This window comes from Colias croceus, chromosome Z (assembly GCF_905220415.1).
Source record: "Colias croceus chromosome Z, ilColCroc2.1".
In the NCBI taxonomy this organism is placed as follows: domain Eukaryota; kingdom Metazoa; phylum Arthropoda; class Insecta; order Lepidoptera; family Pieridae; genus Colias; species Colias croceus.
In genome coordinates, this window is record NC_059568.1 from 6634000 (window position 1) to 6658215 (window position 24216).

General features: G+C 33.8%; 2 protein-coding genes across 2 annotated transcripts; both read right to left on the bottom strand.

The window, feature by feature from the left end:
• Positions 1-151: 151 nt before the first annotated feature.
• On the bottom strand, positions 152-9890 carry LOC123705521 (locomotion-related protein Hikaru genki). Its single transcript, XM_045654336.1, has 10 exons — positions 9654-9890; positions 9107-9198; positions 6501-6603; positions 6097-6185; positions 2920-3079; positions 2555-2728; positions 2172-2297; positions 1829-1972; positions 1459-1668; positions 152-457 (listed from the first exon to the last, which is right to left on the bottom strand). The coding sequence occupies exons 1-10, from the start codon at positions 9724-9726 to the stop codon at positions 189-191; spliced, it is 1440 nt and encodes a 479-aa protein (XP_045510292.1). The 5' UTR covers positions 9727-9890; the 3' UTR covers positions 152-188.
• Positions 9891-13130: 3240 nt separating this feature from the next.
• LOC123705276 (heparanase-like) lies at positions 13131-16327 on the bottom strand. Its single transcript, XM_045653992.1, has one exon. The coding sequence runs from the start codon at positions 16076-16078 to the stop codon at positions 14531-14533; it is 1548 nt and encodes a 515-aa protein (XP_045509948.1). The 5' UTR covers positions 16079-16327; the 3' UTR covers positions 13131-14530.
• Between the last annotated feature and the right edge of the window lie 7889 nt (positions 16328-24216).

A 24216-nucleotide genomic window follows, 5' to 3' on the forward strand; every position in this document is an offset into this window, starting at 1 on the left:
TCACTATCATAAGCTTCGTCGCGTCACGCCGCGATCATCTTCACAGACACTACACATGTGCAATGTGTTGACGTTCCAGCTCTTCTTAATCGGCCTGTTTGGGTATGGGGCAATTAAATGGGGTAATATGATTATTAAATAAAACCCATAACACTGTTAATTTATGTTTATTTGAAACACCTTTTCATTTAATATCCCGCATCTACGTGAACTAATGTTGTATTTTCTATATAAATCGTATCTGGATGTTTAATTTCAGCGGGGGGTAAGCAGAATGGTGGTGGATGAGACCAAAATCCATTTTCTGTGCATACTATCGAAGCTTCTCCTAGCATTTCGTATTCTGTGTCACAAGAATAGATCAGCAGATCGCCGACTGGATATTTTCCATCTTTTGATGTTGTTTTTGTTAACAATTGGCCGTGCTCAGGTACTATAGGGTCTGGACAATAAATTGCTGAAAACAATGAAACTTCTTTATCGGGGTTGGGCAAAAATTTAGTGTAACATTTTTGCGTTACGCTGTAGGCGTGACATTTTTGCGTTACGCCGTAGACGTGACATTTTCGCGTTACGCCGTAGGCGTGACATTTTTGCGTTACGCGCCAACTTTTTCTTATCCCTGTTTCACTTCTTACGTGTGTACTCTAGTCAATACTCTAGTACACGCACACATTTTTAATATAAAGCAATAAAACTCAACTGTCTCCTTTTAATTTTATTGTAATCATATTAAATGGCGTAAAAATGAAAAAGAAACCAACCCTCGCTAATCGCTTATTTAACTGTTAATTTATATAGCTTAATTTATGTCTACCACAATTCTGACGATTAAGTAGCAGTTGGGTAAAAATAATATATCAAGACCTTCTTAGCAAAACTTACTTATCAAGCAGAAGATTTTGAAAATAATATAATCATTTAGGGAGATTTTAGGTGTGAACAATTAGTCGCGGAAGAATTCCAACTAATAATACCCGCGGCTCCAAAATAAAGGCGGCTCGATGGAACACAGTGGGGTTTTCGTCGGTAAGTATCCGCCATAACCCACGGCTCCTTCCCCGGGAGCCGTAGGTGCAAGATTTCCCCACTTAAAAAAAAAAGGATGTGAACAAATAACAAGTGATAACTGCGTTAAAAACAACCGACTTCAAACTTGCACTTGCAAAAATGCCCATAAAATAAAAACTACTGGGCCTATCCGAATAAAATTTTTATGGGACTAATTCGACACCATCCCGCATCGAACAAAAAAAGAATCACGTAAATCGGTTCAGAAACCTCAGAGTAATCGGTGTACATACATAAAAAAAACCATACCGGCCGAATTGATAACCTCCTCCTTTTTTTGAAGTCGGTTAAAAACAAGGTACCTACTGACGTTTACATGCTTGCAGGGCTTAGGTAGTTGGACATATTATTTGCAATGAAGTAAAATTATTTTAAATAATAACTTACGTATACATTGCGGCATTTCTCCAGACCACTGGCCGTCTTGTTCACATTCCAATCCAGGGGCTCCAACCAGACGATAACCCCAAGAACATGTGAACACTGTTCTTCCACCAAACGAAGAATTATGTTCAATTATGCTCAAATGTGGATTGAGAGAAGTGAAGAATGGACAAAAAGTCTCTTCACACGTTGGCGGTAAAGATGACCAGCGACCTGGAAGGTTTTTCATTACTTTCTTAGCCTCCTTCAATGGTACCTTAGTTTACTTCCAGAAGCATTGGAGGTTTTGTTGTCATTTTTTAAATAATAGCGATTGAAGGAATGAAGTAATTTGAGAGCAATGATATATTCAGAACACAATATAGGTAATTACCATCACCCATACAATGGAGTGTCGCTGAACCGCTCAAGTGAAAACCTGGTTCGCAGCTGAAGTGAGCTGTGTTGCCGAGTTTGTTTCCCGTCGTGTACTGGCGAACAGGAGGTAATGACACAGCTAAAGGATTACATTCTACATCTAAAACAGAAAATTAATGCATATCATGCCTCCCCGATGTTGAGCGATACTTTACAGCCTTGAGAGTTGAGATAGGGTGTTTCTTTAATGTTTTACTATATTTTAAATGCCATTTTTTGTCATTTTAGATTATATAGGTACCTATAATAAATTATTATTTAAAATTTTAGAAAATGATACATCAATGAAAATGACTTACTAACAACTCTGATGGATAACTTATTGGTAGTTCCTGCTGGAGTAGAACAAGAAAATGTCTCCGCGAATCGGGCACTCAGCTTCGGTAACGTCACTCTGAATGTGTTGTCGTGTTCATTAAGCCACCCTTTAATATCAGAAATATATTATTATTTAAAATCAGCAATAGCTATGAATAGCTATGAAACTAGTCGACTTTAAAGTTAAGGGTATCCGCCTACTGATGATATGAGTCCACTAATAAATTGTTAGTAACTACAGTATGATGTTAAAAAGTATATAATATTCAAAAGCCTAAAATACATATTACTGCTGAATATAAATATAGGTATTGTGTGATGCTTCTCGCCCACTTTTGCCACCCGCAAACCTTCTCAGTCCCACCTGTTTTATAGTTTGTCATACTATGCGTCCACGTCCACTCTGGCTGGCCAGCACTTCGTAGTGACAAACAATCAAGCCAAATAGTGCTTTCGGGATAAACAAATAATTCTCCGTTCGGTTGAACTGTGGCAGAACCACTCACAACTTCGTAGATTACCGTCGGCGGGGCATCACCTGCACGTGAAAAGATAACTTAAATACCCTCTTTGTGAAAGCATTGCAAACTGTCTAGATACCTAATATGTATATTAAAATGTATATACATGTATTCAAATAAACATACTCACTCAATAAACAGACTCAGCGTATGGGCACCTAATCTATAAGTTGATTGCATTTAACCTCGAAACTTGTAAACGGAATACCTGTAAAGTTTGTGATGACAGTGGTCGGTACACACTCTGGAAACTTCGGTACCCATTCACCATTTTCACAACGTAACTCGCCTTCTCCTTTCAGCTTGTACATTCCAAAATATTTACAACGAGCGGTAACAGTAGTATTATGGGGAAAGTTTGTATCGTTCTAAAATAATTAATAACTGTTTCAATCAGGTCGTTCGGTGTATATAAGGGCAATTACTAAATATATTAAATTCGTATAAATTATAATGTACTAAGAGAAAGAATGCTCTTTAGGAGTAATATTATATTTTAGTGTTGTATGTAAAATATTATAATATGTGGATGGGTTCCCAAATCCCAAAGTATAAGTCCCGACTCCCGGTATTAATTTTAGTATGAATTCAATTTAGTAACTAGGTAAGTATAAATTTTCTGTAATATAATAACTAATTCGGAAAAAATAATTAAGTAAGTACTTAACTAATAAATTAAAATATAAATTTGTACCTAGACTTATGTGGTGTACGTGCAACTGTAAACACATTTTTAAAATATAAATGTTATTGTTTTAACTTCATTTACTTACCTAACTACATCAATTTTACAATACAATACAATACAAAAAGATTTATTGAGCCAAACAACACAATGATATGACATTCAAGACACCATTAAAAATAAAATACAAAAATAAATAAAAAGATTACAAAATTACAAAAATAAAATAACATAATAATAATCCTTTTTTTCCAATTTCCAATTCCAACAAATTTTCCTACCCCTCTGGCTCTAAAGCCTTTTGGTCCCTAGCAAAAGCGGTAGAAGCCAATTTCTGTAAAACATCTCTACCACCACTTTTAAAACCTGACGGTGCACTTGCCCATAGTGCGAGAGAAAAAGCTGATCTTTTCGCGAATCTCTTTGCAAGCAATTCGCGTCAGGACGCTGGCAATAAGGTACCTCCTTCTCTACCTCACTGTGGTTTAAGCATGCCTGAATTCTGTATCACTCAAAAAGAGGTCCTTAAATGTCTCCGGAGTCTAGATGTGAATAGGGCAAGTGGACCAGACGGTATTCCTGCTCTGGTGCTTAAGAATTGTGCTCCTGAATTATCACCGATCTTAACACGACTATACCGCCTATCGTACGAAAAGTTCCTATGTCTTGGAAAATAGCCAATGTCCAACCAATCCCGAAAAAAGGAAGTCGCAGTGACCCGGGAAACTACCGGCCGATCTCTGTCACCTCCATAATGTGTAAGGTATTGGAGCGTATTCTAAATAACAGGCTTCTGAGGTACCTGGAAGGTAACGATCTCCTCAGCGATCATCAGTACGGATTTCGTCGTCATAGGTCTACTGGGGACCTCCTTGTTCACCTTACCCACATGTTTGGATCTGCTGTTGAGAAGCTTGGGGAAGCGGTTGCCGTTTCTCTCGACATCTCCAAAGCATTTGACAGGGTCTGGCACAGCGGTCTTATCAACAAGCTTCCGGCATTTGGGATCTGTCCAGGTCTGTGCAATTGGATATCTGACTTTTTGGATGAGCGTTCTATTCGAGTGGTAATCGATGGTTGTTCGTCGGATCAATTGCCACTAAACGCCGGTGTTCCTCAAGGGTCGGTTCTGTCTGCAACTTTGTTTTTGCTTCACATAAACGACTTGTTAGGTCCTAATATATACGCGTATGCGGATGACAGCATAGTTGTAGACAGTTATACGTCCGAAACGCAGATAGGCAATAAAGTGTTGGTGGAACAAAGAGAGGCTATGGTTGAGCGGTTGAATCTTACATTAAAATCGGTCTCTAAATGGGGTGAAGCTAATTTAGTCGGGTTCAACTCTTCTAAAACACAGGCTTGTCTGTTTACAGCTAAGCGCACTGGTTTCGGTCTAACACCTAGTTTTCAGGATGTGTCCTTGAATTTATTCAACGAGCTGGAGCTTCTAGGCCTAACACTCTCTTCTAGCCTGAATTTCAAGAGCTTCATTGAGTCCAAAGTACAAGTTGCAGCTAAGAAGCTCGGAATACTTTCTAAGGTGAGGGAGTTCTTCACACCGGAACAGCTCTTAAACCTATACAAAGCCCAGGTTCGCTCCGGTGTGGAGTACTGCTCTCATCTTTGGGCAGGGGCAGCTAAATATCAACTCAACGCTTTGGACTCCATCGAAAAACGAGCGATTAGACTCATTGGAAACGAATCCTTAACCGCATGCAAACTGCATAGTCTAGAACATCGTCGGAACGTATAGCCAGTTTAGCGGTTTTCTACAGAATCTTTCACGGCGAATGTGCTGAAGAACTTCATAACCTGTTGCCAGCTTCTCCTTTTTATCATCGAGGGACTCGACGCCGGGCCGGTCTCCACCCTTATGTCATCGACATCCCACCCATACGCACTAAGCGTTTCGCTTCTTCCTTTCTTATGCGTACTGGTAAGGAGTGGAACAATCTTCCGGCTTCCGTTTTTCCCAGAAACTACAATCTGGATTTATTCAAGAGAAATGTGAATAGACACTTATTAGGCAAACATGCTCCATCCTAGACCACGCTTGTCGCTTTCCATCAGGCGAAGCGATGGTCAAATGCTTGCCTAATCCCAACTTAAAAAAAAAAAAAAAAAAAACGAAATTACATCAGACATATCAAAATTGCATTGTAGCTACAAAAAGGCCCTGGCTCAGCATAAATGTTGCAGAGGCAAACTCCACAACGCTGGTAATTCTGCCAGATACCCACATGGCTAGTTTGCGCCTCTAAGATAGAAGGAGTATGCAATTAGATAAATAATAATAAGTACATATATTCAATAAATATATAATGAATAAGTTATATAATATATATAGGAGATAATATTTTTGGTCAAGTTTATGGGTAGTTTAGTATATTGTGTTAATTATGAAATGAATAAGCAAGCAATAAGAAATAACAATATAATAGAATATAATTTTGGATACGTAGGTATAATAGGTATTGGGTATTGTTGAAGAATATTAAATTACTAATGTTGGAATTTTAGCAGGAACGATTTGTAAGTGCGACGAAAGTTGGACTTACACTTAAGATTTTTTATTGGAGGGGGGATATTATTCCAACATTTCGTCGCGCTATATTTGAATGACCCACGAAAGGCTGAGGTTTTATGCTGCGGAATGGAGAGTTCGTGAGTTCCACTCCTTATTTCATTTTAACTTACCTCTATAGAAGAATTTTTAAATGATACTGTTAGAAGAGGATACGTGTTGTTGTAAATACATTCTTTTAAAAGCGATTTGAATCGGCCATCTAAAACGAAGATAGTTCTTAGTAAAGATTATAATATAACATACAATTAATATTGTAGCTGTGACGCTAGGTACAGTGTGAAGGCGGTAGCAGGAGGTCATTTCTTTTTAACTATGACCTGCAATAGAATATTAGCAGTACCTACTGGGAAGCTTTAAAAGGATTAGTATACTATTATGTAACTAATATCGCTTCATTATTAAAATTACGTTGTATTTTTAATAGACTCTTAACGACTGCTGCGCCTGTTCCCGATAAAACCACCGTTGCCGCCTTTACCATACCTATTGTCTAAAGGAAGTTCTAGGGTCTTACCTGGTGAGCTTGAACATAGTGGACCTACCCAATATCCGTCAACACATTTTAGCTTGCAAATATATTTTTCAGGTAGAGGACCAAACGATATCGGAAATTTGATCTGGACATGAATATAATAACATAGGTCATTTTTAATCATAGGTACAATTAGTTATACAAAGTCTACATTGTGTGAAAATAATATAGATATATGTATATATATATATATATATATATATATATATATATATATATATATATATATATACATTTATCTACTACTAGCTTTCCACCCGCGGCTTCGCCCGCGCAATCAGAAAAAACCCGCATAGTTCCCGTTCCCGTGGGATTTCCGGGATAAAACCTATCCTACGTCCCAGGGTAAAAAGTAGCCTATGTCCTTTCTCGGGTATCTAAATATCTCTATACCAAATTTCATGCAAATTGGTTCAGTAGTTCAGGCGTGATTGAGTAACAGACAGACAGACAGAGTTACTTTCGCATTTATAATACATATTAGTATGTATTAGAAGATACCGAATCTGCGTTTTTAGCGGGGCGAAGGTGTACGGTCTACAATCTACATAATACAGGGTGTCCCAAAAAGTAGTGATGAACGGAAGCTGGGAGATAGAGGACCTAGAGGGCTATCCGAATCACCCCTATGTATGTTATGCGATTTTTCGTATTTTCGGAGTTATGACATTTTTTTCAATTTTTCATCTATCGCTGAGTACGATGAGATTTAATGGTTTTATCATTTTTAATGGTTTCTTCTGCTACTATGAATTTCCAGGTTATTTCGTCCAAATTGTGGCATTCTCTCAATTAGCCAAGGTCTTTTTAGTATCCCCATTGAAACAAATGAATGGGGTTTAGGTCGAGGGACCGTGGAGGCCAGGCTTTAAGGCAGGCGTCACCGGCGCATGCGGAGGCTGCAACGACCAATCCATCTTTCAGTTTCAGGGTATCTTTGCATGGCCTCCAAGGTCCCCGGACATAAACCCTATTGATTTTTTTTTCGTTAGGATACTGCAAAGACGAGAGACTGCCACAATTTGGACGAAATAACCCGGAAATTCATAGTAGCAGAAGAAACCATTAAAAATGATAAAAGGGCATTCAAACATTTAAAAGACAACTTTTTACGGTGATGTTCACTTACATTGAGCAACAGCGGGGTCATTTTAAAAATTTCTGGTAATTAAATACCTTGTTATTTGTTTTTATTAATCCTCATGTTAATTCAATTTTTGCACTTACCACATTTAGATTTCAATTTTTCGATTGAAATTTGAAGCCTTTAGCCTTCTGAATAATAAAATGAAATTCTTAGGGTAGCTACCTGATGGATAGAGCAAGTTTTTAAAAGCCAAGCGGAAAACTTTTTTTATGTGATTTTATTTTTTTACGGGCCCTTGAAGTGGTGAACATACTGGGTAATTTAACCTTTCTTGGCATTTAATTCTTTTTTTTATTCCATTCAAACATCTAACGATAGTAAATGTTATCATACTGAATTGGCCTATCTTTCAGCTTAGCAAACAAAAAAAAATCAAGCATCTAGCGCAATAATTGACGTCACCATGAGTGAAAATATCATCGTACTCGGCCTCATACTCGGCACTATCTCGCCTTGCCGCTTACCAGCCTCATATAACGATATTATTGCATTTCGTTGAGCAGATATAGTAAAAATAACTAATTTTTAATTTATTCTCTTCACAAATAACGTTAAGTTGGCGCCAAAACATGTAAAAATAATAATTAAAAAACAAAAGCAACGCAGCATGTCCCATTATTTTCAAATTTGTCAACGTAATTTAGAACCAACCTGTATTATGTATTTCGATATTGCAGATATCTTATAAGTTAAAAACCTAAGGGGCTCCAAAACAAATTTTTATACGGGACCCCAGTAAGGCATGCTAAAGCATATATTATGCACTAGCTTCCGCCCGCGACTCCGTCCGCGCGGATGTCGGTCTTCGCGTGGATGGTTATTTCTCCATTTTGAGTACCTCTGTCAATAACATCTTATAAATATCTATTGGACCCAATTCCCAAATACGGCTAGGCCTATAATAATACGCAACGTGTGTTCGCGGTTCTACGGAACAACGTCTATGGATAAAACTGAAAAATTAAGATTAATTTTTTCTACGTATTTTTCCAGGATAAAAAGTATCCTATTTTACGCCCTATCCTGGGCGTAAAATAGGTATAATTATACCAAGTTTCATCGAAATCGAACCGCTAGTTTTCACGTGATGCCTTCACATACAGACAGACAGACAGACAGACAGACAGACAGACAGACAGACAGACAGACAGACAGACAAAAATTTTTTTAATCACATATTTGGGTTTGGTATCGATCCAGTAACACCTCCTGCTATTTATTTTTTCAATATTTTCAATGTACAGAATTGACCCTTCTACAGATTTATTATATGTATACTTAGATAAGTTATACCGTGGTTATACCTAAGTAGGTAATTCTGTGTTTGACACCATAAAACCACCCTTTATTATTTTTAAAGTAGGTACATAACTTGTTCATCTATATCCATTTGGTTATCATTAATATCTTAAGAAGTAACTGACTATCAATATTTTTTTACCTCCTTTACTTTGGCAAAATTTTCTAAAAATTGCTTCATATCAAAATTCAAATCATCTAACGTGAGTTCGGGAAGAGTACATTTGAAATCATCTGAAATAAAAGAAATTATTATACCGTATACGCATATTAATATTATTAAGTGTAAATAAGTAACTTAGTATTTAGGTAATACAATGTACAATAATATTAATAGTCGGCCTTGGAAGTTTTATTAATTCCTGCGTCTGATTTATATATGTAAGTATAGCTATATGGATTGTAATTGTAAAATGTAAATACTAAATACCTTATACCCAATATCATAAACGAACCCTCAAATGTTTCTACATGAAACCAAAATATTCTACTTTAGGGAACTGTTGAATAGTGTACCTACCTTTACAGTACCTATGTATTATGATTTGACGCGCACAACAGTTTATTGGGTCATCTAAGTCACACACGTCATTAACGTCTATCTTCGTTACTGCGCTTAGGTCATGGGTACATAAATTCCTTGTACTTCTTGCAATTTCATTCAAATTAAATAACACATTTACACTTACCGCTTCGTTCATTATTATTTCCAGTTATGAGTAGCAGTAAAGAAGCCAAAAGTGAAATAGTGAGCAAACGCATTTTGAGAGCTCTTGCAGTACAGAGGCACAAAATACTAATCACTTGTTTTACAAAATAGAGTGCACGTAAAACTTTATCAATACAGTGCAGGAAACTTTTTGAAATACCGATTAGACGTGATATTGACTGATCCTCTATAGAGATCTAAACATGTGGTGTGGATACTTTAAATCGTTATTGTTGTCTATTCACCATACGATACTTGTATGTTAGTTTATTGTACCTATCGTGCGATTGCATGTTTCTAGTAGGTATCGTAATATACATTTTGAATATTACGTATCCATGTTACATTTTTATCTCCAGTACACTGTACAACTGTTATAGTTAAGGTGTTTCTCATTAATAAGAAAAACAAAAGAAATTTCTTGTATCATTTATTTCAAGCTAAATAAAGCAACATTGCCTTGAAATCATGAAAACATTTATTTAGCAGTGTACAATATTATTTTACGTAGCCTCAAATAAAATAATATTTTACAAAATATTTTAACTTAATAAGTATTACATAAGTAATATAAAAACCCAATGTAAGTATATTTTCTTAAAATTAATTAATTAGTTATGCCTATAGTAAATAATAAATATATAAAATATTAATTTAACGACAGCTTAGTTTTACCTAAATGCAGAAATAATTATGACCTCAATCTCTTTATCACCACAAAGCCTTATTTAATCAAGGCACATAATTTTAATCTTTATAGATATTTACTTCACGTACGAAAAAACTCATGACATTGAAATTCCTCTCCTACATATTACAATAACTTAAAACAATATCATCGCTATTATAGATATACCTTGGATATATATCATATTATACCCTGTGCATATACCTATGTAGTAACATATAAAACAATGTCGCTTTCCGCTGTCAGCTGGAGCAGGTAAATTGTATTTCGCGATTTACAAATATTCCGAGAAAATTAGTAAAATTAGTGGAAATAAATCGTGTAGTTTTGAAAATCGCTACAGTTATTCCTTGTCATGTTCTTAAGATCATAACGAAAGTCATCAAGGCAAATCCGCACAAATAGCATAGGTATGTACTTATAGGAAAATATTCTACATAATATTTCCTTCAAATTATGTTCTATTATTTTTTTGTACTGCGATACTTTAGGAACTGCAGGGCTCTCCCTGGGGGGATCAAATTCCTTTTCCTTCCTTCCTTGTGTGGATGTTTTTGACTATGTATCGTGCAGGTATTGATCAGCCTGATCTTAACAGATATCGATAGTCAGTTTTTATCAAATCCAGCACCAAATCCAAATCAGATCTTTGCTCTCTCCTGCCTTCTATTTCAAAAAATCTTTTCACCTATACAAAAAACGCTTGGAAACTGACGACGCTGTTTGTAAACGGCAAAATTGTACAATTTGCGTGCGAGTAGCGACATACCCATGAGATCTTTAAAACAAAGCTAAGGATGCAGATTGTAGATCCGTTATTTAAGAAGTTTTAGTAAAAAAATACATACCTAACTAGTAAAGATCTTGTATTTAATAGAAATTGTACAACAATTAACTAATAATACAAATCAGATCATCTTTATTCAGATAATCTCTACTAGTATTAACTACCTATAAGTAGATACAGTAAAAACGAATAAAAGCATTAATCTAAAAATTGTTTTCACGCATAGGTAGATATATAATTTGTATTAGGTACCTATGTTCTTACATAGGTACCTATAAAAATACACACAATTGTCGAGATTACTTAGGTAGTATAAACTTAAAATTTAAAGTGACAACCTATAACAAGGTAAGGTATATACAGGGTGTCTCAAAAAGTAGTGATGAACGAAAGCTGGGAGGTAGAGGACCTAAAGACCTATCCGAATCACCCCAATGTATGTTATGCGATTTTTCGTATTTTCGGAGTTATGACATTTTTTTTCAATTTTTCATCTATCGCTGAGTAAGGGCATTCAAACATTTAAAAAACAAGTTTTTACGGTGATATCGCACTTGCACTGAACAACAGCGGGGTCATTTTAAAAATTTCTGGTAATTAAACACCTATTTATTGGTTTTAATTTGGTTTTAATGATCATCATGTTAATAAAATTTTTGCACTTACCACATTTAGATTTCAATTTTTCGATTGAAGCCTCCTGAATAATAAAATGAAATTTTCAGGGTAGCTACCTGATAGATAGAGCAAGTTTTTAAAAGCCAAACGCAAAACTTTTTTTATGTGATTTTTTTTACGGGCTCTTGAAGTTGTGAACATAGGTACTGGGTAATTTTATCTTTCTTGGCATTTAATTCTTTTTTTTATTCCATTCGAAGATCTAACGATAGTAAATGTTACCACAATGAATTGGCCTATCTTTCAGCTTAGCACACAAAAAAATCAAGCATCTAGCGTAATAATTCACGTCACCATAAATAAAAATCTCATCGTACTCAGCGATAGATGAAAAATTGAAAAAAATGTCATAACTCCGAAAATACGAAAAATCGCATAACATACATGGGGGTGATTCGGATAGCCCTTTAGGTCCTCTACCTCCCAACTTCCGTTCATCACTACTTTTTGGGACACCCTGTATATATATTAAGGAGGTATAGATTGAATTGAAGGAGGTTTTACCAAAATCTTTACCTATTAGATCACAACTCACACTTAATGTTGGAATAAGTATTCAATTTACTTCTTATAAATATCGGATATCGGATTTACCTACCTACATATAAAAATTTATTAAAGTTTATTTTCAAATAGACATAGCGTAAGCTTTTTAAAATGTAATAGGTAGGTAAATCAGCTCCTAACAGTCAACATTCATTATTTCATTCTAGTTCTATGCAACCGGAAGAATTGTTCAGTCGTGTTCAGTTTTTAATATTCAATGACAAATATAGTTATGCAAATTATATAATATAAAAATGCAGCATTGTTTAATCCAACTTAGTTTACGACAAATAGCCATTAGGCACTTAGGGCAAAATAAAATCTAATCAGTCTTAAAATAGGCACCATAAAAATATTCTTATAATTGTAAAGCATAGGCACTATTTCAAATTGCTTTTTTATAATATACACATTGTAAATGTAATGTAAAAACTTGTATCAAAGCAATACTAAAATGGCCAGGTTTTTAGTATTACTCTCGTAACGTAAGAGAATATATCATTGTTTTTTAACATTATTTAATGAAGAGTAGGTATCGTAATAACGTGGTAGGTATACGTTTTTTGGATACATTTTTATCTATTATTAATATTTACTTAATTAATTGAAAACAATTTGTATTTTTTACTTGGACAAATCCTTGTATACCTTTTAACTACCTATATATTTAATTTATCGTCCATTATAATTTTAATAATGGAGTGGCAATTTTGGTGTATGTGAAATTATATTAAAATTTTCCAAATAAAAATAAATCATTGAGTAACATTACAATATTCTAAATTATAAAGATTATTTTTTACATTTATTTCCTTCCTTTTTATTAAATAACATCCAACCATAATTAGAGACTACAACCAAACCAACCTAATTACTATGTTTTTATTAACATTTAAATACCTAATGCACACTTTAGGGATTATTGAATACCATAAAATATAAGTATAGGTAATACGTAATCATAATAATTGCAAGTAAAATATTCGATAGCGAGATTTCTATGTGTTGAATAAAGGTAAAATAGCAAAAAAAATAATAGTACCTATCCAAAATTATAACCATTTAATTATTAGGTGAATATCCTATCTAATAAATAATATTTCTGGTAAATATATTTATAGATATGGTTATTATATTATGTTAGATATCATTTGATTATGCTATGCCTCTTCTATAGCGCACAATTTTATTCCTTATCAAAAGGTCTAAATACAGTTCAATGTTAAATAATGAGAACTCTCCTTGAATAATGGACAAGGCTATTTGTTAAGAATTATTATGTAAATGAATATGAACAATATGATACATTTAAAAAGCATTTTTGGCTATGACACTAATTCTGAGTAACAAAACTTTGATGACAAGTGATTGATGATTTAGGTTGTACAGAATTTTTTGTGCATTTTTTTGCTTACAAATAAAATTTCTTTAATCTGATAACTCCAATGAATGTAATGTTTACCTTTGCTAGACTGAGTTTTTACATTTTTTTGAAATATTTTACATTATTTTTAATTTACACAAATAGTTATCAGTAAGTATAGAAATATCTGAAGTTAGATATAATTTTTATGAAATGTAAAGAACAATCTATTAAAATGGTTAAGTGTCACACAATTACCAAATACAGTATAAAATTACTATTTGTAACTACAAACATTTAATATTAATTTACAACAGAATAAATATCAAGTAAGATCTTTAAACAAGGTAGAAGATAAAAAATTACATAAAGTTAATAAATCAGTATGCTTATCTTATAAACAGTAAATACAAAGATGTAAAAAAACAAAGTTGTACATAAAGTACTAAATTATGTAAATAGATCGTTGGTTTAATGCTATAAGTAGATCACCAAAGTTATAATCAGTTAGAATAATTTTTGAATTGATTCAGTATCAATAATGGAAAATCATAAAATCACTCCAAGAGCTTAGGAAACTTATAAAATACAATAAAATTCAACATTTGTAGATGATTCATCAATAAGTTAAAACCTTTTGATCTTTACTTTCACAGACCAGAATATTTCGTAATAATATGATTACTTACTAAATAAAAACAACATTCAGAAACAGTAAACTATTCTAGTAGTTATGTAAATAATGTATCAGGAATGCAATTATATCAGTAAAACAATGGCACTGGTAGAACTAAATCACTGGCACACTTTTATGGAAGTATTTTTTATGACCCAAAAACCAACTGAGTATGGTGGCATGGATATGTGATTGCCATAGAGGTGTTGATGTGGCTGAAAGTTGGGCACAGAAGACTCATAGTACAACGGCCATCCATTAAGAAGTAATGTTTTACTTCTCCTGTTGTTAGAAGGGGCGCTGAGGATGTATTCATCTATAACTAAATCATCCCCATGTAAGGCTGTACCATTCAGTAAGAATTTAATCTTCTCCATTTTAAGGTTAATTGCGTATATGGTGACAGCAGATGAATCATTTGTGTATTTCCTATTAGCACAATGAGCATACACTCTTTGATAGCGTGAACACTGACATGAAACATGTAATACTTTGTTACCCACAAGTTTTTTGTATAATACACTTACCCACCAATCTGGCAATGGTTCAAAATTTTCATCTACAAGGCTGTAGTTACCACCATACAAACTTTGTCTCACAACTGTTGTTATATTATTCTTAGCTGATAAACCCAGCTTGTCCAACCACAAAGGGGTACCAGCAAAGGTATTTGAGAGGCCAGGGGCACCACCTCCATAGGAACTGCTTGTTTCAGTGAGCCACATTGGAATATGCTCATACTTTTTAGTGTGCTCCTTCATTGTTTGTATCTGCTCATTGAACAAATCAAAACTATCAGGATTCCAGAAGTCTTCCAAATTTGCTGTTCTACTGTTTAAATAATACTGGTGCCATGATCTGACATTAATATACTGGGACCCATTACTTAAAAAATCTACCATATATTTGAGGCAATTTGGCTGATGCTCTTGAGGGCGAGTAGTATCAGGGCCCACAAGCAGTGATTTATTATATCCCGAATGATTGAGAAGCTTTCTTAGTTTCATGAAATCATGTGCTAACATCTGAGGACTAATACTTTTATTGAATACATGTCGAAAAGAGTTTGGTTCATTACCAAGCTGCCAATCTATGTCAAAATTTCTCTGGTTAGAGTATTTAAGGATTTCTATGGCATTTTGCTGACTCCATTCATGTTCATCACGAAGTAACACATTAAATGAGAAGAGTAACTTAAGACCACTAGATTTACAGAAATTATTTATCTCTGTCCACTTTTGTCCTGTCATTAAAAAGAATGGAAGAAATTTGTGTCTGCATAGCTTTTTAAGACTAGAACAAACGGATTTAGTAGCCGGAGAATGCGGGCAATGTTCGCATGACAGTGGTGATGAAATATCTTCAGCACTAAAAATTAAACGTTCCGACATCGTACCTCCAAGACGTAGTCTCCCCGGTGAAAGTGCTGCAGCGAGATTATAGAATCTCTTATTGGTGAAATCAACTTTACTAAAGTTTTGAATCTCAGATGCATCAATTCCAACACTAAGATATCCATCAGGAATTTCGACTATCGCAGTCTGTTGTTCTTCTATAGAAATATAGCATCTTTCACCTACGTTATATTTTACGAATAAAACAAGTAAAACGATGTTGGAACAAAATATTATTGCACACACAGCTACCAAACGTTTATTAGACAACATTTTGGCTGATTTTGGCTTCAATTTACTAGGTTATACGTAAATGGCAGTACTTCAGCTATTTATTAAATAATTACTTTTTGTGACAACTTTTAATTTTTAAATAAAGATGTTTTAGTTGTACCGCACCCAGTCATAATGATGTACTCTGTGAATCGTACCCTCCAAGATTAAGTAATTTATGTTAAGCCAGCGGCGGGCGGCCAGACCACAACTCTTAGGGTGTATTCAGAAAGAAAGCTTGAAACTTATAAGCGCTTATCGGTGCTTGTCAAGAAGCCTATAGTGCTTGTCAATGCTGGTTTTGACAAGCTGGTTTGAGCATTGACAAGCGCCGATAAGCGCTTATAAGTTTCAAGCTTTCTTTCTGAATACGCCCTTATGGTTGGGCCAGAGGTCAGAACCCTGTGTCAGAACCAGATGAGGCCCAAAGACGAAAAAACCACAGAGCAAGTAAAGCGTCTTATTCACGGTCCGTTTGGACGTACGTCCCGCCAAGGTCATACACATGTCATACACGATGCACGACTAAGAGCAATTAACCTATAGAGTTCTTATATTAAGACAGAACAAAATACATATTTTCTAATCTACTTACTCTTAGTCAATAACAGCATAAGCCAGATTGAGATAGCGATAGAGTATCTGCACTGTCTTCAAACGTAGCGCGCCGGCAGTCAGTTTGTTTTCCAACCAGCTGGTGGGCTCAGTGCGTCAAGTGTTTTTAACGAAATATTTAGAAAATATAAAGTGTACAGTGTTTCTTTTTATTTGTCAGTGTGCTAAAATAACTATTGTATGTTTAGCAACCGGCTATCACTAGTCGAATGGGAGTTTTGGATAAAAACAATGTAAAAATATCTTTCCATCGGTAAGTGATTTTCAGCAAATTGATAAATATTTATGTTTTAAACCTATTTGAAGGTTTTATCAAGCGCTTTTTTGTAATTTTATGTTGTAACTGTAACATTTACCCACTTTATGGGGTTGTGGAATATAAAATAATGAAATAATTTTTAAAAAACGTCACAATAATATCACGTTTGGCATTTTGTTTACCACCGTAGTGTTGTAACACATCTAGCGTATATTATCGATTTATGACAAAAAATCTATTTCATATTAACGTTGATTTATTTATTTTGTTTCATAAATCAGATTTATATGTAGTTGTTGTTGCAAATAATAGATGTAAATTTTTTACCGCAGGAAAATAAAACATACCACGTGGTTGTTTTATTTGCACTATGTGTTTTAGTTTTCGTTTGTTGTTTATTAATTTCTCTTTCAGATTATTAATAAATTCATTTTGTTTTAGATTTCCAGAGCTAAATAAAAAATGGGTATAAAACGTGAGACATGAGTTGATTGGACGCCGCCACAATTTGCAATATTGTGTTCACTGCATTTCGAGCCTACTTGTTATCAAGATGGATACTCTAGAAGAATTGTGCAATCTTACGCTTACGTTTTTTTTTATTCCTGTAGATAATAAATACATTTGATTAAAGAGAGTGAATTTTTATTTTGAAATTTTTTACACATAAGTTACCTACTTTAAATGTGTAACTATGTGAAAATTAAACGGTTGATTAAATGACAGTTCTCATAGATGAGAAACTACTATTGAAATACATACTTAATATACATGCGTTTTCAAAGAAAAACCCGCATAGTTCCCATTCCTGTTGGATTTACGGGATCAAAAGTAATTTTTCCAAATTTCATTGTAATCGGTTTAGTAGTATTCGCGTGAAAGAGTAACAAACATCCATCCTCACAAACTTTCGATTTATTAGTAGGATGTTAGGAAAATGTTTTCATTAAGACTGTCCTTTTATTAACTTGTTAAAATGCTGCATGATTCCTTCATGCTGACTGTGCCTTTCTCCTCACTCCTTTAACTTTATCATCATTTCCTTCTTTATTTTAAATTACATTTCAAGTTTTAAAATTTCTTTTATAATGTACTAACTTTCCGCCCGCGTTTTTAAAGAAAATCCTGCACAGTTCCCGTTCACGTGGGATTTCCGGGATAAAACCTAACCTATGTGTGTATGTACAAAATTTCATTGTAATCGGTTCCGCAGTGAAAGAGTAACATCCCTTCTCACATAATTTCGCATTTATTATATACGTAGGATTAAACAAATAATGTATTCAACTGAAATTAATTATAAGTTTTGTTTTTTTATTATTTATTATTTCACGAAACCGTAAATGCAAAATACATTCACGATTTTATCGATTGAAGCACATCCCATCACTATCACCTTCTATCTATCTAAATACGTACCTATAGTAAAAATGGTGCCATGACTATGTTGAAACGTAGCTTGTTGTCTATAGCTGTCTCATTCTTTCATACGACGTTTTCTTTAGATAGAGAGAAACAAATATATGTAAATTGTATACGCTCGATACAAGTACTCTATAGGTTAATTGCTCTTAGATGCACGACCATAGAGGAAGGATGTATAACTGAGATAGAGTGGCTACTCTGTGGTAATAAGTGCATGCTAAGAGCAATTAACCTAAGTGCATGTATGGAACGTGCTGCCATCTGCAACTTTGTAGGATAACTAATGCTTTAAAAGGGGAAAATATATATATATAGCTATGCAGTATGCATATCGACATTTAGCACCAGATATGGAGCGAAAGTATATTTACAAAAATATTACTAACACCAAGAAAAGCGTCGTTTTCGTGACAACACTCTTTTTGTGGCGTTAGTAATATTTTTGTAAACATACTCTCACTCCATAAGTTGCCTTGTAAGTTGAGTAAATAATAAATAAGTAATGAGGGCAACCAGGGGTGAGAATAAAAAACAATTTCTTTAGCAGTATTCACGTTTATTAAATTGAAATTGAGATTTATATAGGTACTATACACTTGCTAAAACCTCTAAAATCTGCTAAAACCAAAAGTTTTAGTTATTTCAGTGCAGTCACTGAAATAACTAAAGCTTTTGTTCTAAATAAATAAATAAATAAATCATTTATTGCATAAAAACATGGTACATACAAAGATATTAAGATCAGAATTAAGGAACATTCATGTTTTTACTATAACTACATAGCATACAATAATTATTATTAATTGACATAATGAATGAAAATGATTAGATATTTATAGTAAAAATACGAGTCAGGAGTATTGTCATTTAAAATTAGGTTATACATAAATCATTAGTCATACAGTCAATCAATTAATATCAATATCATTATTTTATATTATTTAGACATTTTTCATATCATACAGAAATTCATTTAGGTTGTAAAAACAATTCTCTAATAAGTATTTATTAAATTTATTTTTAAATCCTGGAAGAGGAACCCCTTGCAAGTCTTTTGGGATTTTATTAAATATCTGAATACCTATATAAGGAACATTTTTTTTGTACAAAGTTAATTTAGGCCTCGGTAAAAACATACATTAAAACATTAAACATACATACATACAATAAAACAAATTGTTTGGATATCTTGTTAATTTTCCAATTTCTTTATTAGTTTTAAAATATTGAGGATGTTTTTTTATGAAAATACAAATTTCTTTGATATAAATACATGCAAGAGGCAGGATTCTCAAGTTTTTAAAAAGTTCTAAGCTTCTAGCGTGTTTTCTCCTCCGTTGAAAACTCATGATCACAACGTTCACAACAGTTAACAATAATAAAACAAGTAACAAAATCACAAAACAAAACTTAACCAAAACAAAAACTTAAAAGATAACCAGATATATTTAACAAAAACAATTAATGAGATAACCTCGAAATCGCATCAACGTCCGTCCGAAAGTTGAAAACTATGGTTGACAACATATACATCCTTCCTCTATGGTTGACAATGACAGTCGCACATCATTACAAGATGGCGGCTTTTTTTTAATTTTAGTTATACCACTCACCGCCCGCGTCGCTGTCGTCTATGCGTTTACATGACAGTTTTGAGTGTGCCCCCCCTGTGCACGACGCAAAACGACCGTGAATAGTGTTGACGTACGTCAATAATTATTATTATTACGTTGCTGGATGTGCACGACCAATTTTTCGTCCAGCGAGCACCCCCACCACCGCGAACGTCGTGCAAGCGCATCGTGCATCGTGCATGCAGCATGCTTGATCGTGAATAGGCTTGCTGTATAGCAGAACAGTGTTACCAACTCGAATTTTTATAAATCCTTCCGTACCACAGATATATAAACATTACCTCAGAGCAATAAACCTAATTACAGTGCGACATAATTATAAGAGATGAAATTAATTAATTTGGAACTAATTTTTTTTTCATTATCTGGCAACCCTGAATTATCAATGCAGCTGTCTAGTTGAATAAAGTTGTTTATTTGGTGAAGTTGAGATAAAATTGTTATTTTAAACAAGAAATTTACTCAAAAAAGGAGAAATCATGAAAAAGGTTAAACGTAGCGGTGTCCGTGATGCCATATATAAAGTTTTCATTCGGTGTTTCTCATAATTTCAAGCTGAAAAACGAGAAAAATATTTGGAAAACGTTTACAGACGTACAGCAGATTATACCGGTGAGATTCCATTTATTTTTGCTCAGTACTACATAAAATAGAATATTCCATTAGTGACGAGTGTTTAATGTACGTATCTATGGCGATTATTACGTTTTTGAAATTTAATTTGAAGTTATTTGTATGTAAACAAAAACTAGTTTTTATAGTGCGACCAGCACAATTTGAGTCAAGAAGTTATATCCAATCCAACCAGCCTTGGCCTAGCCTTTTTAAATAGTATAGTGATAACTATTTTCATACAGCTATCTATGAATCCTTACTTGCTACTTACTAGAGTGGACGCAGGGATCCAAAGTGAGTCTTGGCCTCCGACATAAAAAAAAAATAGTTTTAAGCTACTAAATAAATATGTTAAATGTACTTATTCGTCTTAATTCGTTTGTTATAGGGGTTTCTGAAAGCACAGTACGCAGGATAGTGGAGCAAGGGAGTAAAAATGAAGGAGAATATCTACTAAAAATAAATAAAAATATGTAGTTTTCAAATCACCTTGTTTTTTTTACTTGACGGACCCAGAAGGAGCGTAATGTGTTTGAGCCTTAGGTTTGAGCTGTATGTATGTATGTTTGTTTGTTCGTATGTTTGATTCTATGTGCGCCTCTGCAGTCTAAATGGCTTGACCGATTTCTATAAACTAATTCCAAATACATTTAAGTAAAATTTGACCTAGTTAAGTCATTTAAAATACTAATGTATTTTTGTCTTAAATTTACACGATGATGAATGAAACAACTTTAAATCGCGGTATTTATTACTTTTTATTTTTTTTATTTTTATTCTATAGTATCAAGATTGCTTGCGTCGCAGTATCAGTGTTGCTATATGAGCGACGGTGGCGCCTCATTTTTTGTCATCTCTTTTGTGTCGCACTGTACTTGAACATGACATACTTATATTTGGATGTCTGTGTTCCGTACGACTCTTAGTACATTAGTACTCTAGTTGGTAATCTAAAGTAGCCTACTCACGATTCAATTTCAGTAACAATCTGTTGACACAATCTGCAGTGAGCTGACAGATTGTGTCGTCAATAGTAATAGTATAGTTATATATTATATAGCACGTTGGGGGCGTAACCCAACATGTTGCGAATTGTATCGGCGCGGAAGCAACCCGACAAATTGTCTCAGCAGATTGTGTGCGTGTTGAAACGTGAGTATTGTGATTGCTCCAATCTCGGCTCAATCGCAAAATGGCGGTTTTGAGATAAACGCGGGAAAGACATTTTTACATATTTGAGGAAGATGTTTATATTTTATAGCCGTTTATACTTTATAGCCCTTGAAATCTATCAATAAATTTGGAAAAATACAAGCTTTACAAAGATAATTATCTTATATTTCATAAATTAGTATATCCATTAATAATGCGTATTATTGCGTTGAGGTTTAGCATCAGGCCAGGCATCAACGTGACGTGCACACGTTGTGGCAAGCAATCGCGGAATGAAATTGTGTCATCAGATTGAGGGTTGGATGAATCGTGAGTAGAGAACGCTCAATCACGACTGCAACAAATTGTTTCAGCAGATTGTTGGTTGTGTTGAACCGTGAGTAGGGCCTTTAAGGTAGTTTCCGACCAAACTCAATTTGAAAAGTAGGTACCTACATCTTTTTTCAACTTCTTTTTGACAAGATTTAGAAGGAATCTGCACGGTCGTATAATATCTATAACCGATTATTTTATATTATTATTATTATAAGCCATGGCTGTCCCACTGCTGAGCAAAGGCCTCTTTTCCCTCAATCCATTTCTCCCTAGATTATTTTAGTAAGAATAAATTATTTTTTTGACTATTTTTGAAAAAGCAATAAGAAAAAACCAAAATAATAAATAATTAATATGTTGTATTTAGAAAAACAAAATTAAATCAAAGACTGGACAGCGTAATTGGATTGGTGAATTATTTTATGATCTATTTATTTAAATATTTTTGGCATGTCAACTAAATAGTTAACATAACATAAATATTTTACAATTTTAAAGAGTTATAAGAGTACATAGTTTGATTAAATAATTTAAAATGCGCATCAGTAGGTACAAAGTCCCTGGATCGTGTCAGTAGATAAATTATTGCGACTAGAAGTTTTTAATAGATTAACAGCAGAAAAGAGTCTCTCAACATTAGCACTACTGTGTGGAAGCACAAGTAGTTGTCTTACAAATTCACTTAGCAGAGGAAACATTTGAGAGTTATCTTCTTTTTTAATATTACAAATATGATGCCAAAAATCCTCAACCCTGTTATCCTCTCTATTTTTTCGATAAATTAAAAAAGTTGGTAGATTTTTCATCCAAGGTGAAAGTAGATAGATCTACCTAAAAGTTGGTGGAGTTGGTAACATTGCAGCAGAATCTGTTGATATTTTATAAAATATCGTATTTTAGATAAATCGATATTTTAAAATATATCAATATCGGAGTTCGATATATCGAAAAAAATATCGATATTTCGATATATCGGCTTTATTAAAAAAAAATCGTAAGTCAGCTCAAAAATGATTACACAATAACTATTTATAGTCTAGTAGATTTATTAAATAAATTAAATTATGAATGTATATATGTACTTAGTAGGTTATAGTTCTTGGTAATTACTTTTTAAATTTAAATAAGACAATTATGTAGGTATACCAATATGTATTTTTCTTAGAGTTTTTAAAAATGCTCTTTGTTTTATATGTTCAGCTGTTTAGATTGATTTAAGAAGCAACTCGTTCAAATGATAAAAAATTGTCAAGCAACTGATAACTTTAAAATCATTAGGTCGATTGTTAACGATGATTTTGTAGATTAAATAATGTACTGAAAAAAAAATTATTAAAAAAAAATATTGACCGATATCGATATTTCAATATCGAACTATCGATACACACAGCAGCCTTGAGCTGACGTACAGCGGGGATGGACCGTGAATATGCGTCGTGCATCGTGTGTGACCTTGGCGGGACGTACGTCCAAACGGACCGTGAATAAGACGCTTTATATGAAAAAAAAGAGGATATAATCACTAGGTACGTTTAAGTCACAACTCACAACTTCACAAGTCACAACCAGTGGGTCGACACTTAAGAACATCGTTTTGGTTGGGCTTCCATTATCAAGCAATTTTAAACTTCATTCAATTGATATAGAGTTCAAATTATTTTGTACTTTTCCAAGACCTAAGGGCGAGTCTGGCATGCCAACATTTAGAAAAAAATAAAAATATTTCTAATGTTGGCCTCTCCGATGTAATCATATAAAATTAGATTTAATAGTTTAGTTTTAATTATTAATTATTATTTCTTCTTTTTTTTTAAACCTTATTTTTGTACATTTTAATTTTAAGCTGGTACATTAATAAATTATTTCTTTCTTTCTTCGATTTCTTGTCAATGGTTAAAGCAGGCTACTCACGATTCAATTTCAGTAACAATCTGTTGACACAATCTGCAGTGAGCTGACAGATTGTGTCGTCAATAGTATAGTTGAGGGCACGTTGGGGGCGTAACCCAACATGTTGCGTATTGGATCGGCGCGGAAGCAACCAGACAAATTGTCTCAGCAGATTGTGTGCGTGTTGAAACGTGAGTATTGTGATTGCTCCA